At 38.8% G+C, this 16,373-nt stretch overlaps 1 protein-coding gene across 1 annotated transcript in view; it reads left to right on the forward strand.

Moving 5' to 3' along the window:
- The window catches only part of PON3 (paraoxonase 3), a 33,402-nt gene that overhangs the window by 7,613 nt on the left and 9,416 nt on the right, over positions 1 to 16,373 (forward strand). The window contains exons 3-4 of the mRNA XM_012450779.2: positions 7,708 to 7,763; positions 13,205 to 13,370. Of these exons, the coding sequence (XP_012306202.2) occupies positions 7,708 to 7,763; positions 13,205 to 13,370 (222 nt within the window). The remainder of the gene's footprint in view (positions 1 to 7,707; positions 7,764 to 13,204; positions 13,371 to 16,373) is intronic.

The raw sequence follows: 16,373 nt of genomic DNA on the forward strand, positions 1-16,373 counted from the left end.
TGTGAAAACATTCCTATTTCTCCACTTCCTCTCCAGCATCTGTTGTCTCCAGATTTTTTAATGATCGCCATTCTAACTGGTGTGAGATGGTTCTCAATGTAGTTTTGATTTGCATTTCTCTAATGACCAGTGATGATGAGCATTTTTTCATATGTTTGTTGGCCTCATGTATGTCTTCTTTTGTAAAGTATCTGTTCATATCCATCGCCCACTTTTGAATGGGCTTGTTTGTTTTTTTCTTGTAAATCTGTTTTAGTTCTTTGTAAATTCTGGATATCAGCCCTTTGTCAGATGGGTAAGCTGCAAAAATTTTTTCCCATTCTGTTGGTTGCCAATTCACTCTAGTGACTGCTTCTTTTGCCGTGCAGAAGCTGTGGAGTTTGATTAGGTCCCTTTTGTCTATTTTGGCTTTTGTTGCCAATGCTTTTGGTGTTTTGGTCATGAAGTCCTTGCCTACGCCTATGTCCTGAATGGTTTTGCCTAGGTTTTCTTCTAGGGTTTTTATGGTGTTAAGTCTTATGTTTAAATCTTTAATCCATCTGGAGTTAATTTTAGTGTAAGGTGTCAGGAAGGGGTCCAGTTTCTGCTTTCTGCATATGGCTAGCCAGTTTTCCCAACACCACTTATTAAACAGGGAATCCTTTCCCCATTGCTTGTTTTTGTCAGGTTTGTCAAAGATCGGATGGTTGTAGATATGTTGTGTTGCCTCCAAGGCCTCTGTTCTGTTCCATTAGTCTATATCTCTGTTTTGGTACCAGTACCATGCTGTTTTGATTACTGTAGCCTTGTAGTATAGTTTGATGTCCAGTAGTGTGATGCCTCCCGCTTTGTTCTTTTTGCTTAGAATTGACTTGGCTATGCGGGCTCTCTTTTGGCTCCATATGAAGTTTAAGGTGGTTTTTTTGAGTTCTGTGAAGAAGGTCATTGGTAGCTTGATGGGGATAGCGTTGAATCTGTAAATTACTTTGGGCAGTATGGCCATTTTCACGATATTGATTCCTCCTAACCATGAACATGGAATATTTCTCCATCTGTTTGTGTCCTCTCTTATTTCGTTGAGCAGTGGTTTGTAGTTCTCCTTGAAGAGGTCCTTTACATTCCTTGTTAGTTGTATTCCTAGGTATTTTATTGTCTTTGTAGCAATTGTGAATGGCAGTTCGTTCTTGATTTGGCTCTCTTTAAGTCTGTTATTGGTATATAGGAATGCTTGTGATTTTTGCACATTGATTTTGTATCCTGAGACTTTGCTGAAGTTGCTTATCAGTTTCAGGAGATTTTGGGCTGAGACGATGGGGTCTTCTAGATATACAATCATGCCGTCTGCAAATAGAGACAAATTGATTTCCTCCTTTCCTAATTGAATACCCTTTATTTCTTTTTCCTGCCTGATTGCTCTGGCTAGAACTTCTAGTACTATATTGAATAGGAGTGGTGGGAGAGGGCATCCTTGTCTTGTGCCAGATTTCTAAGGGAATGCTTCCAGTTTTTGCCCATTCAGCATGATATTGGCTGTTGGTTTGTTGTAAATAGCTTTTATTATTTTGAGATACGTTCCATCAATACCTAGTTTATTGAGGGTTTTTAGCATAAAGGGCTGTTGAATTTTGTCAAAGGCCTTCTCTGCATCAATTGAGATAATCATGTGGTTTTTGTCTTTGGTTCTGTTTATGTGGTGAATTACATTTATAGACTTGTGTATGTTGAACCGGCCTTGCATCCCCGGGATGACTCCTACTTGATCATGGTGGATAAGCTTTTTGATGTGCTGTGGCAATCGGCTTGCCAGTATTTTATTGAAGATTTTTGCGTCTATGTTCATCATGGATATTGGCCTGTAGTTTTCTTTTCTTGTTGAGTCTCTGCCGGGTTTTGGTATCAGGATGATGTTGGTCTCATAAAATGATTTGGGAAGGATTCCCTCTTTTTGGATTATTTGGAATAGTTTCAAAAGGAATGGTACCAGTTCCTCTTTGTATGTCTGGTAGAATTCGGCTGTGAACTCATCTGGACCTGGGCTTTTTTTGGGTGGTAGGCTCTTAATTGCTGCCTCGACTTCAGACCTTGTTATTGGTCTATTCAGGGTTTTGACTTCTTCCTGGTTTAGGCTTGGGAGGAGGCAGCTGTCCAGGAATTTATCCATTTCTTCCTGGTTTCCTAGTTTATGTGCATAGAGTTGTTTGTAATAATCTCTGATGATGGTTTGAATTTCTGTGGAATCTGTGGTGATATCCCCTTTATCATTTTTTATTGTATCTATTTGTTTATTCTCTCTTTTCTTTTTTATTAATCTGGCTAGTGGTCTATTTTGTTGATCTTTTAAAAAAACCAGCTCCTGGATTTATTGATTTTTTTAAGAGTTTTTTGTGTCTCTATCTCCTTCAGTTCTGCTCTTATCTTAGTTATTTCCTGTCTTCTGCTAGCTTTTGAGTTTTTTTGATCTTACTCCTCTAGCTCTTTCAATTTTGATGATAGGGTGTCAATTTTAGATCTCTCCTTTCTTCTCGTGTGTGCAGTTATTGCTATATATTTTCCTCTAGAGACTGCTTTAAATGTGTCCCGGAGATTCTGATATGTGGTGTCTTCGTTCTTGTTGGTTTCGAAGAACATCTTTATTTCTGCCTTCATTTCATTGTTTATCCAGTCAACATTCAAGAGAAAGTTGTTCAGTATCCATGAAGCTGTGCGGTTCTGGTTTGGTTTCTAAATTCTGAGTTCTAACTTGATTGCACTGTGGTCTGAGAGACTGTTCGTTATTGTTTCCATTCTTTTGCATTTGCTGAGGAGTGATTTACTTCCAATTATGTGGTCAATTTTAGAGTAGGTGTGATGTGGTGCTGAGAAGAATGTATATTCTGTGGATTTGGGGTGGAGAGTTCTGTAAATGTCTATTAGATTTGCTTGTTCCAGGTCTGAGTTCAAGTCCTGGATATCCTTGTTAATTTTCTCTCTTTGATCTGTCTAATATTGTCAGTGGTGTGTTAAAGTCTCCCAGTATTATTGTGTGGGACTCTTTAGTCTCTTTGTAAGTCATTAAGAACTTGCCTTATGTATCTGGGTGCTCCTGTATTAGGTGCATATATATTTAGGATCGTTAACTCTTCTTGTTGCATTGATCCTTTTACCATTATGTAATGTCCTTCTTTGTCTCTTTTGATCTTGGTTGCTTTAAAGTCTAATAATCAGCAATGAGAATTGCAACTCCTGCTTTTTTTTGCTCTCCATTTGCTTGGTAAATCTTCCTCCATCTCTTTATTTTGAGCCTTTGTGTATCCTTGCATGCGAGGTGGGTTTCCTGGATACAGCGCACTGATGGGTTTTGGCTTTTTATCCAATTTGCCAGTCTGTGTCTTTTGATTGGGGCATTTAGTCCATTTACATTTAGGGTTAATATTGTTATGTGTGAATTTGATCCTGCCATTTTGATGCTAGCCGGCTGTTTTGCCCGTTGGTTGATGCAGATTCTTTATTGTGTTGATGCTCTTTACCATTTGGTATGTTTTTGGAGTGGCTGGTACTGGTTGTTCTTTTCTATGTGTAGTGCCTCTTTCAGGAGCTCTTGTAAAGCTGGTCTGGTGGTGATGAAATCTCTGAGTACTTGCTTGTTCACAAAGGAGTTTATTTTTCCTTCACTTATGAAGCTTAGTTTGGCTGGATATGAAATTCTGGGTTGAAAGTTCTTTTCTTCAAGGATGTTGAATATTGGCCCCCACTGTCTTCTGGCTTGTAGGGTTTCTGCTAAGAGATCTGCTGTGAGTCTGATGGGCTTCCCTTTGTGGGTAACCCGACCTTTCTCTGTGGCTACCCTTAGCATTTTCTCCTTCATTTCAACCCTGGTGAATCTGACGATTATGTCCCTTGGAGTTACTCTTCTTGAGGAATATCTTTGTGGTGTTCTCTGTATTTCCTGGACTTGAATATTGGCCTGCCTTGCTATGTTGGGGAAGTTTTCCTGGATAATATCCTGAAGAGTATTTTCCAGCTTGGATGCATTCTCTTCATCACATTCAGGTACACCTATCAAACGTAGATGAGGTCTTTTCACATAGTCCCATATTTCTTGTTGACTTTGTTCATTCCTTTTTACCCTGTTTTCTCTAATCTTGCCTTTTCATTTTATTTCTTTGAGTTGATCTTTGACCTCTGATATCCTTTCTTCTACTTGGTCAGTTTGGCTGTTGAAACTTGTGCATGCTTCGCGAAGTTCTCGTGTTGTGTTTTTCAGCTCCATCAATTCACTTATATTCCTCTCTAAGTTGTCCATTCTCATTAGCATTTTGTCAAATCTTTTTTCAAGGTTCTTAGTTTCTTTGCATTGGGTTAGAACATATTGTTTTAGCTCACGGAAGTTTCTTATTTCCCACTTTCTGAAAGCTGATTCTGTCATTTCATGACACTCATTCTCCATCCAGTCTTGTTCCCTTGCTGATGAGGAGTTGTGATCCCTTGTAGGAGGAGAGGTGTTCTGGTTTCGGGTGTTTTCATCCTTTTCACGCTGGTTTCTTCCCATCTTTGTGGATTTATCCACCTGTTGACTTTGTAGTTGTTGACTTTCTGATTGGGTCTCTGAGTGGATGTCCTGTTTGTTGATGATGAAGTTATTTCTGTTTTTTAGTTTTCCTTTTAACTGTCTGGCCTCTCTGCTGTAGGTCTGCTGAGGTTCACTCCAGGTCCTGCTTGCCTGGGGATCACTTGCAGCAGCTGCTGAACAGGAAAGGTTGCTACCAGTTTCTTCTTCTGCTTTGTCCCAGAAGGATACCTGCCCAATGTCAGTCTGAGCTCTCCTTTATAAGGTGACTCTTTGGATATACGGGGGTCAGGGAGCTGCTTGAGGAAACAGTCTGTCCGTTATAGTAGCTCAAGTGCTGAGCTGTGAGCTCCATTGTTCATTCAGAGCTGCTGGGCAGGTAAGTTTAAGTCTGCAGTAGCAGAACTCATAAACCCCTTCTTTTTCCCAGGTGTTCTGTCCCAAGGAGTTAGGGCTTTATGAGTTTCCACTGTGCTGCTGCCTTTTTTTTTTTTTTTTTTCTTCAGGGCTGCCCTGCCCACAAGGAGGCAGCCTAGTCCCTCTCAGCCTGCAGAGGTTTTGCTGAGCTGCTGTGGGCTCCGCCCAGCTGCCGTGTGAACTTCCCTGCAGTCCTGTTTATATGGGTGTAGTTAGAACTGCCTCGGCAATGGTGGCCGGGGCAATGGACTCTCTCTGTAATGGCGGGTTGCCTCGGCAACGGCAGGCTTCCTTAGCAATGGCAGACTAATTCCATAGTGGTGGAGTGCCTTGGTAATGGCGGTCGCCCCTCCCCCACAGAGCTTGACCATCCCGGGTTCAGCTGTGCTTGCTGTGAAACTCTCAAACCAGAGCGTTTCCAATTGCTGTTTTTTTGCTTTTGTTTTTGTGGGGGTGGGACCAGCTGGGCCTGATCACCTGGCTCCCTGCCTCAGAGCCTTTTGTTTTTTAGTTGAACGGTCAGCTCTCTCCCAGGTGTCCTGGTCGCCTGTTGAATAGGCGCCGGGATCTGTGTGATTTCCCATGCAGCAACCCACTGTGCCTGCTGAAACCGTGGCTCTGAGATTTGTGGTGCTTTTTTGCCCGGGAATCTCCTGGCCTGGCTCCCTGTTTTAGCTCCCATTGCTGGCTAAGTGGGGATACAGTCCTGTTTACTCTGCACTGGGAACTGCCGTGCCGGGGCGCAGGCAAAACAGCTGCGCCAGCCAAAACAGCCACGCTGGTGACCCATGAGACTCCTCCGCCTGGGAATCTCCTGGTCTGTGGGCAGTAAAAATCTGTCTGGAAATGCGGTGTCCACTCACCCTCTGCACTTTCACTGGGAGCTGCAATCCTGAGCTGCTCCTAACCGGCCATCTTGGATCTTCCTCGCCTCAATGCAATTTCTAAAATGGCTTTATTCAGTTTGCTGAATTCTTACAATGTCTATGTCATTTCATGTGGAAATAGCTATCAACGTACCATATGGGTAAATCTTGATTAACTGGAATGCTCAGGAAATGGGAAGTTCTGTTTAATTTTCATATTTCCAGTTGGGGATTACTTTCAACCTTCAGTATAGTGAATAAAATAAAATCCTTCTCAACTTCTAAGTGCCTGTTGTTCACCATTTTCTTGATTTCAATTGGCATCTTCTTTGACTTTGCTGTAATTTTCTTTTTCATATTTTCCCCTATACTTCCCCCCATTGCCTTTTGACACTCTAGTAACTCACTGCCCTAGGTAACCATTTCTGCACATGTTCCAATTACTATGACTGTGTCCCAAACCACCCCAAAACTTAGTGACTTAACTTAATTCTCACTTAAAGAGTCAGACTTAGGTCTCACTCTAGTAACTCACTACCCTAGTAGCTTACCTAGTAACTTACCCTAGTAGCTCTAATAACTTAAGTCTCACTTTAGTAACTCACTACCCTAGGTAACCATTTCTGCACATGTTCCAATTACTATGACTGTGTCCCAAACCACCCCAAAACTTAGTGACTTAAACAACCACCATTGTTCAAGAATGTACACTTTTGGCAGGGCACAGTGTAGGCAGTCTACTCTGTTTCATTTACATCAGCTAGAGTGACTCACAGGCTGGGAACTGGAGTCATCTTCAGCTCCTATGGCCTGAACCAAAGGAGCTGACTCTTTCCACTTTGGGTGATGCCTCTGTACTCTTTCCTCTGTAGCTTTAAAATAGCCAGACTTTTTACATTTTGATCCAGAGTTCCCAAGGTTCATGTCTTAAGAAACAGAGAGAGAGAGAGAGAGCCAGTGGTAGCTGTGACTGTAACTTAGCCTTGGATATTATGTGGCACTGCATTCATCTTATTCTGTTTGTCAAGGCAGTTACAAAGTTCTTCCCAGCTTCAACAGGAGAGAATATAGACTTTACTTCTTGTTGGAAGAGTCTGAACATCACATTTTAAGAGCATGTGGCTGTGGTACATATTGGTTCTGACATATTTGTAGAATATAGTTTGCCACACTAAATAACCATTGCCTTCATTCTTATTTCTGTCTACTTGGAACCATAACATATGTAGATCTCTGTTCCATGACAACCCCTTTTTCATCTTGTTCCCAGTCAAAACTTACTTATTATATATCTCTTTCCATAGGAAAAGAAATGCTGAAAACTAGCTCTCAATGAGAAAATGATCTGACTAAACTCTTTCCTATTAATTTATACTCAGCCATCTTTCATATTCGTATATACTCAGTAGTGCATTACTCAATAATTTCCCAATATGATTGTATAATGATAGAGTTTTAGGCTTCATGTTGGAGGAGAAAGAGTATCTGGCAGAGAGGCCTGTAATAAAAGATGTTCAACATTATGACTTTCCAGATTTTATCACTCAGTCTATAGACCAGCCTTCTATGGGGAATAAAGCTGAATCTCTCAGGACATGCCCTGGAAATTACTTAAAGAGTACGTCTAGGGTAAGAGTTTATTTTCTAGTTATTTGCCTTTTTCTCCTGAAAATGGGGTTCTAAAAAATGATTCAGCATTTGAGGAGTCTGACTCCAGTTTTACTGTAGAGTAGCATGCCTGTGAGATTCCCGAAAGTTAATATAGTTTCCCAAGTAAATGGTTGAAAAAGTCAACAGTTTCCAAAAGAAGTTTCCGAAAGATGTTTGTAGTTTGGACTGTGAGGTGTATTTTTTAAGCCTTCATATGTGCATTTTTCTGATCCTACCCTTCTTTTGCAGAAAATGGCTCTGAAGACATTGATATACTTCCAAGTGGGCTGGCTTTTATCTCCAGTGTGAGTATTTTCCATGCTGCTCTGATGCTTATGTCAATAGCTCTATAGACAGTGCATTAATGTTGTCCGCTGGAGCTGCCAGATGGACCCCTACACTCTCATCCCACCTCTGAGTAAACCAGTCAACTAAAAAAGCCAAAACAGGATTCTGGAGGGCTAATTAGAACACCACAGGAATGCCCAGCTTTAACTGCCTCATGGTGGGCAACTCCCTGTGGTTAGTGGCATACTCAGTAGGGTCTTGATAAATATGTATTGATTTCCATTCAGTTCCTAGGCTTGTCTCCAGATCTGGCCAATTGCTGTCTGTTCTCATCATTGCCCTATTTGACTGGGTTTCCGTTTCTGGTAGACATCTTCTCACTAACTGGTATTCCTGTCACCATGCCTACCTGTATTTGGAGTTCTGTAAATGTTAGTAGATCATGTTACTCGATTTAAAACTCCAAGCACTTTCCACCTTGAGTTCCCTGCCATCCTTAACAAGTCTTTCAAAGAGAAGTAGAGAAGAGCCTGCATTTTATTCCCAATGCTCTCTTCACAGGAATACTCAAGAAGTTATGCCAGGGACAGCATTTCGGTAAACAAAAAAATGTATACTTATGATAGGTTGAAAATTTTCATGTATTAATATTTGTTAAATCAGTTGCACTTTGGAATGGAGATATAATTTTGAAAAACTGTATTTACCACATTTTCAATGTGAATTCTGATTGCTGGAATTGGATGTCTAATATTCCATTTAGGACAATAAAATACCACCAAAGAACATGAATTTTGAATCTAAATATTTTTGGCCAAAAAAGGGGTGCATATAATAACCATGGCCTTAATTTATAAATTCATAAGTACACACAGTAGAGTACAGTGGGGCTCTCATTTGGACCTTAAACTGCTGCTGGTGCCACTGCTGGTACTGGTGCTAGTCTGTGTGGGCACGATTTTATTTCTTTATGTTTCCTTCAAAATCAAGGATAAAGCAAAATGTTCTAGAAAAGCTTTTTCCTTGTTGACATAAATTTTCTATTGTCGGTTTAGATTTTCAATGTTATGCCAAATACACCACTGAAAATGACGATTCTATAGCCAGAAGATTTCTTTGCTGTTGTGAAGTAGTATTTGTCCTTTCTACTTCCTGTGAAGTAGTATGGTTTTTAAAAAAATTTTCACTGGAACAAGTGCTGAATCATTGCTATACTGGAAGTATATATTTTCATTACAAATAATTTTATGAGAAATGTTAACATAAAGTTCTAAATAATGGATCTCCTTCTGTAAATGAACAAACAACTCATACTTGCAGGATAAGGATTATGTACTTTGCTTGTTTGTAATCCTTCTGCACTATAATAAATTCAGGACCTTGTTCTTTTGGTTTCTCATTTCACCCTTTCTTGCCATCCTAGAAGATGTTTGGAAGTTACTGATTTAGAGAGTAATTCCGTGTAATAGATATTTCTAGTCTATTTAGGGATTACAAACAGGATTTTTTTTTCCCTACCTTGGCACTTGACATGCTTCTCTTTGGCTCCAAGGTTACTCCCTTCATCACACCTTGACAGTTAACTCCCATTTCTTTGTAAGGGTTCATTGTGGTGGCACTTTACTTCCTCAGGAGTCTTCCCTGGCACTCTCTTGTGGGGCGAGTGCCTCTTTAATATTCCCTCACATCCCCTGAGTTTAGGCTGTTATAGACCACACCATACTGATATGCTTGCTCTAGATTTCAAGATCCTTGATCTCAGGACTTTGGAGCATGCATTGATATGCCCAGTACCTAACATGCTACGAGGCATATGCAAATCCTCGAATATTTACTGAGTGCATGTGCTGATGGATGAGGATAGTGGAAGAGTTCAGTGATTGTCTGCATATACCTGTGGTTTGTTGGGAAAAATAAGATTCCTGCATGTCTAGATGATGATTTTCACCATTTTTACCAGTGAATGGCATGAAAAGAATTGCTTGCAGTCATTAGCACACAGTTGGTTTGCTGCCACAAACTCCTACCTAACTGCTTTAAACAGAAACTAGGTGAGTGTGAAGCCATTTATCAGAAGTGTTTCTTTGATCATCAAACTTAATCTAGATCAAGCTTGTTTGCAGTGCCCCACCCTTACCTCTCTATCAGATTACTTTATTTCTTTAAACAACCAGTCTTTCCACTAGCTGGCTATGCTCCACCTTCTCCCAAGCTACCAAGGTACTTGTCATTGTGTTCTGCCTTGAACTGTTTTCCTGAGCAGTATTGTCTACTTCCAAACCTTTCTATATGTATGGCAGAGAGAAGCTGAACAATAAATGATCTGAATAATTTAGGCAAATCACTTTTCTAGGCCTCATTTCCCTCATGTGAAAGGAAGGATGTGAGATTAGATGCCCCTGATACATATATGTATATAACTATACATATATGTTAAAAAATTAAAAACATATAATAGTTAAATATGTGTTTATATATATAATTGCTATACAGGAATTAATAATTATATATTAATAATATTAATAACATATAATTATATATTATATATAACATATAATTATATATAACATATGTAAGTATTATTTTTTAAATTTTTAACATATATGTATAATTTTTTCCTCCAGTGCTATATTATCTGAGTCATTGAGCTGGGTGACAAATTGGCTATGGGAGAAAGAGTGGATTGAAAATTGAATTTTATGGTCCAATGTTGGGGAGCATAGCGATGTCCTTTGCTGAGGAGAGTAGATAAAAATGAGAGGATGGATTCCAGGGCAGAATGTTGATTTTGTTTTTGACTAGTTGATTTTAAGCTGCCCTTTGGGAAGAAGTTGGGAATGCAAGCTAGAGCTACAGAGAAATGTTACAGATAAATGTGCAGACTTGAAAGTGCTTGGTATAAAGGAAATGTCTGAATCTTTATGCATAAGATCTGCAAGGAAAGTGCATAGAGTGAGAAAGGAGGAGGAATGGTTGAGGACAAAAGAAGGCAGAAATCCAAGAGCTAGGAAGAGGAGCAGGACTTCTATCTGGAAACTCCACTTTTGACTTTTCGACAAGAAAGAAGGACGTTTACTGTAGTGTCAAATGCCACAGAGGTAGAAAAGTTATCAAAATAAATAATTGGGACACCATTTATATGATCTTTATAAGAGTATTTCTACAAATGGTAGGAGTAGACTACTAACTTCAGGGAGTTGAGAGTTGGAGCAATTCACATTAGGCAACAAGATCAGGTGATATTTCTAAGAATTTGATGGTGAGGGGAAGAGAGATAAATGCATATATGAAGAGGCAGTAAGGTTAGGAAAATATTTATTTAAAGAAAGGAAAAACTTGTAATTTTTCAGGCCAAAGAAGAAGCTGTTAGTGAAAAATGAGTGTAAAGCAAGAGAGAGAGGGTGTAATCTCTAGAGACAGACCCTAGAGAACAGGGAACCAAGAAAGCAGGTAAAGGATTTAACCTAAGAACGGAGGAGGGACACTCCTTCCTTGAGAAAAGAGGGATAAAGCAAGAGAATGAGTAAAACTGAAGAAGAATTACAGGGACAGAAAGGAAAGAATTATAGGAAATTCATGTTAAATGACATCATCTTTTCAGAGAAGTTGTAAGTAAAGTCATCCATTCATAATAAAGAGGAGGAAAGTATGGGCTGTAGACAGTGGTTCCCAACCTTTTTGGCACTAGGGACCAGTTTCATGTAAGAATATTTTCCATGGACTGTGAAGGGGGAGTGGGGAACAGTCAGGATAAAACTGTTCTAGGTCAGATCATCAGCTATTAGATTTTCATAAGGAGCATCCAACTTAGATCCCTGGCAAGCTCAGTTCACAATAGGGTTCTCATTCCTATGAGAATCTAAAGCCACTGCTAATCTAACAGAAGGCAGAGGTCAGGCAGTAATGCTCACTCACCTGCTGTGTGGCCCTGTTCCTAACAGGCCATGGACCAGTACCAGTCTGTGGTGCAGGGGTTGGGGACCCCTACTCTAGAAGATAGTGAAAAAATTTAAAAGGGAGACCTGAGAAAATCCAATAGATTGCCTATCATCATGAGCAAAACAATCAATAAACAGTATTAAATGTCTGGCTGAAGTTGGGGTGGTGATTTTGTGTGGAGTTTTTCAACCTGACTTTAGTCTTGCCCTATATAAGAGCTAGACCAAGGCAAAGGGAGTTGGTGCAGAATGTGATAAGAAAGCAAAGGGTGTGCCTATTGATGATGATACAGTTATGGTCTGGAAGCAGAAGTTTGTCATAGGGACATGCCAATCCCTTCTCCAGATGTGCGGACTTGAGAATAAAGAGGGAACAGTGCCTCCTCTGATGAGCTTCAGTAGTGCTAGTGTTATCTGGGAAGCGCCAGGTTTCCCCCAGGCAACAAGGGGGCATACGATTTGGGCATAGAAGGACTGTTCTAAAAAAAAAATTTGAAGATATAGCTGGGGTTCTTCAGAAAAGATTGACTACCCCAAGGGGGAGCAGTGGAAGAATAGTATTATAAGTGTATGTGTACGTGTGTATAGAAGGGACAGGGAGAGAGAGAGAGGCAGAAAGACAAAGCAAAGTAGGAAAGAGAGAATTTAAATAGACTGTAAAAGAAGATTAAGTTAGCAGAGAAGATACAAAGTTGTTGATATTGATATATATCTGGGTGATGGGTGGGGGACATGGAGAGGAAGTAGACTGTTTTGTAACTGGTGTAGAATAAACCAACCCCAAGGTTTGTCACAGTGGACTCAGATGCAGCAAAGGCTGTATACCTTCAGGATGCCTATTGTTGATTGATAGATACCTGATCCTAATAGTAGAAAGGACCACTGTCCAAGTTACTGGAATAAACTTTTTGTGATATTTGAGTAAAGCATTCATGTCAGAATTTTCAGACATACCTATAGGAATAAAATAGGTCAAAAATAGTCAACTCTATAAGACTGGTATCCATATGTTAATTCTTAGCCAGCTCTGCTGTTTGCCACTACATGATATAATCAATGTAGGGATGGAAACAATGCAATTAAACTGTATACCCCTCCTCTCTGCTTTGAGGAAGGTTAGTTATAGAATACTAGGAGACTGGAAATAATCTTGCAATCATATATTGAATTTCTTCATTTTATGGATGAGGAATGTGAGGTACAGGCAGGTGAAGAGATTCATACAAAGTAACATAGCTTAGTCTCTTTCATTATATTTTTTGGCTTAGCTCCTTCTCTCTAAATTAAAAACTCTTCCTATCTTTAATATGTTTCTTTCTGTGTTCATAGCCAATGTTTAGATGACATTGGTAATGTCCCAGATCAGATCATGGAAACAGCTGACAGAGTGAAAAAGCCCAGAAATCTAAATGAAATTTACAACTTCAAACATTTTTATTTGGCTTTGAGATTTTAAATTCCATATGAAAATATTGTTTTAATACATATATGTGTGCATACTTATTCTTTATTTTTTAAAGGGATTAAAATATCCAGGCCTGCCAAACTTTGCACCAAATGAACCAGGAAAAATCTTCTTGATAGATCTGAATGAACAAAAACCAAGGGTACAAGCACTAGAAATCAGTGGTGGATTTGACAAAGAATTATTTAATCCACATGGAATCAGTATCTTCATTGACAAAGGTAAAGCCTGTATGCTTAGGGATGGGGGGAAATGAGGGAAATAGAAACCATTTATCTCCAACCCCTCAACATTTATATTACAGGAAGAGAGAGGATGCTATTTTACCATATAGATGTGTTTTTATAAAATGATAAATAGGTATAAAACATTGTAAATATTGCATTAAAGAAGGAACGCTAGTATTTTTGGCCCTATGTGGTCTCCTCCTCTTCCTTCTATCCACTTTTCTTCTTGTTTGACTGTCACGACCTGTTTGAATACTGTTATGAGAAATCTAACATATGAACTAAAGGCCTTTAGTTTAGTTGTCACTAAAGACAACTGTAAGATGTTAAAAAAATGTAACAGAAGGGAAAAAAACAAATTAGACTCATCAAAATTGTAAGCTTTTATGCTTCAAAAGACACCATCAAGAAAGTGATGAACAACCCAAAGAATGAGAGATAATACTTGTAAATCATATATTAGATGAGAGACTTTTATTCAGACTATATAAATAATTCTTACAACTGAACAACAAAACACACATAATACAATTTAAAAATGGACAAAGTATCTATCTAGATAGACATTTCTCCTAAGATACACAAATAACCAGTAAGCACATGAAAGATGTTCATCATCCTTAGTCATTAGGAAAATACAAATCAAAATCAGAATGAGATACCATTTCATATCCACTAGGATTGTGATAATTAAAAAGACAGACAATAACAAATATTGGCAAGGATGTGGAAAAATTGGAGCCCTCATACTTTGTCAGTGGGATTGTGAAATAACGTAGCCACTTTGGAAAGCAGTTTTGCAATTCCTCAACATGTTAAACATAGAGTTACTATACAGTCCACCAACTCTGCACCTTGGTGTATGTTCAAGAGAATTAAAAACATGTCCATGCACAAACTTGTACACAAATGTTTATAGCAACATTACTCCTAATAACAGAGGTGGAAATAACCCAAATGCCTATCAACTGATGAATTCATAAACAAAATGTGATAGATATTTATACAATAGAACACTATTTGACAATAAAAAGAAATGAATTAATCATGCATACTATAGTATGGGTGAAGCTTGTAAATATTATGCCAACTGAAAGAATTTAGTCACTAAAAGTCACATATTATGTGATTCCATTTATATGAAGTGTCCAGAATAAGTATATTCACAGACAGAAAAATTGTTGGCAGGAGCTGGGGGAATGGGGAAGGAGGAGTGACAGCTAATGAGAAGGTGACTTCTTTTTGGGTGATGAAAATGTTCTGGAACTAGATAGTAGTTATGGTTGCACAACTCTGTGAATGTACTAAAATCCACTGAAGTTTACATTTTAAAAGACTGAATTCAATGGTATGTAAATTACATCTCAGAAAAGATGTTATAAAAACATAAGTTATTAATATATCATATATGCTTTAAAAACAATAATTTCCAATGTTATTTTTGACTGGTTCTCAGTTCATAATTTCAAGCATTTAATTTTAAAATATTTGTGGGTCTAGATAGCATGAAGAAAAATAAGAACAGGGAAACCTCGCTAACAGTAACCACATGAAAAGAGGGCCAAATTGAAGTGCTGGAATTTGGGATTTTTAAAGAAACGTTGTTTTAATTCTTCCAAATACTTACTGGAGTTACGATTGTATTGTATTTTTAAGTATAGATTTGCTGTGAATGACTTTGATGAATAAAAAAAGAATGATTAGTAATTATTTCTATACACTTATCCAACAGACCTTTGATAAATTCCTTTGGTCTATACCAACACAGATTTATTTTTAAATTAACAAGTATCCCTTAAAATGCTTGAATACTCTTCTAGAAAGTAGGTTAAATATGTCCATGAAATCTTATATATACTTTTTATTTGCTTAGCAAGCTCTGCTTTCACAGATAATTGAATCTAACAATTTTTCATTGGTTTACAGTATACAAAGTATTTTCATATGATGTCTTTATTTCTCAAAATAAAATCCTGGGCCCAACCTTGACACTTCTTCTCCCCAGCCCATTCAATCAATTCATTATAAAGTTTTCTTCAATGTATCTCTCCAATATCTCTCCAATCTGAAATATCTGTCCACCTCTCCCCATCCTCACTGCCACCATCCCAGTCCAAGCCTCCAACATGACTTCCCTAATTTTGCATGGGCCCCCAACTGTACCTTCCTTCTCATAACACCTCAATTCATTTTCATAGTAAGGATTGCTTTTTATACAAATCTGATTATATCACTCCTTTCATCAAATTTTCCATATTGTTCCATCACTCTGAGGATAAACCCCAAATCTCCAGAATGGTCTGAGTTCCTGGGTGCTTCCCCTATACATTCTAGCATCTGTATGCTCTCCAGTTTCACTGGAAACCATTCTCCCCCAGACTCTCTGGACCAGCCACACTAGATTTCTTTTCATTCTATGGAGTGTCTCATGCCTCAGGATCTTAGCATCTGCTGTTCCCTCTGCCTGCAATGTCCTTCAGCTACTTCTGGCTCACTCTTTCTCATCATTGAGGCCTCAGCCTAAATATCATCTTCTCAGGGAAGCCTTTCCACCATCTTGTTCCAGGTGGTGTACCTTTTTATATTTCTTCTCAATGTACCTCTTTTTTAAAAATCATTCATTAAAGTGGTAACTTTTTTTTTTTTTTTGAGACAACAGTTCACTCTTGTCATGCAGGCTGGAGTGCACCATCTTGGCTCACTGCAACCTTCACCTCTTGGGTTCAAGTGATTCTCCTGTCTTAGCCTCCCAAGTACCTGGGATTACAGGCACACGCCACCATGCCCAGGTAATTTTTTGTGTTTTTAGTAGAGATGGGGTTTCACCATGATTGCTGGGCTGATCTTGAATTCCTGACCTCAGGTGATCCACTCCCATCGGCCTCCCAAAGTGCTAGGATTACAGGCATGAGCCACCGAACCCAGCCTACAGTGGTACCTAATTTTTTTTAATGTTAAAAGATACCAATTTTCTTTCCCTCTCTTGCTCTTGCTCTA

This window comes from Aotus nancymaae, unplaced genomic scaffold (genome assembly GCF_030222135.1).
Source record: "Aotus nancymaae isolate 86718 unplaced genomic scaffold, 86718_ANA_hifiasm-v0.15.2.pri h1tg000025l, whole genome shotgun sequence".
Taxonomy (NCBI): Eukaryota; Metazoa; Chordata; class Mammalia; order Primates; family Aotidae; genus Aotus; species Aotus nancymaae.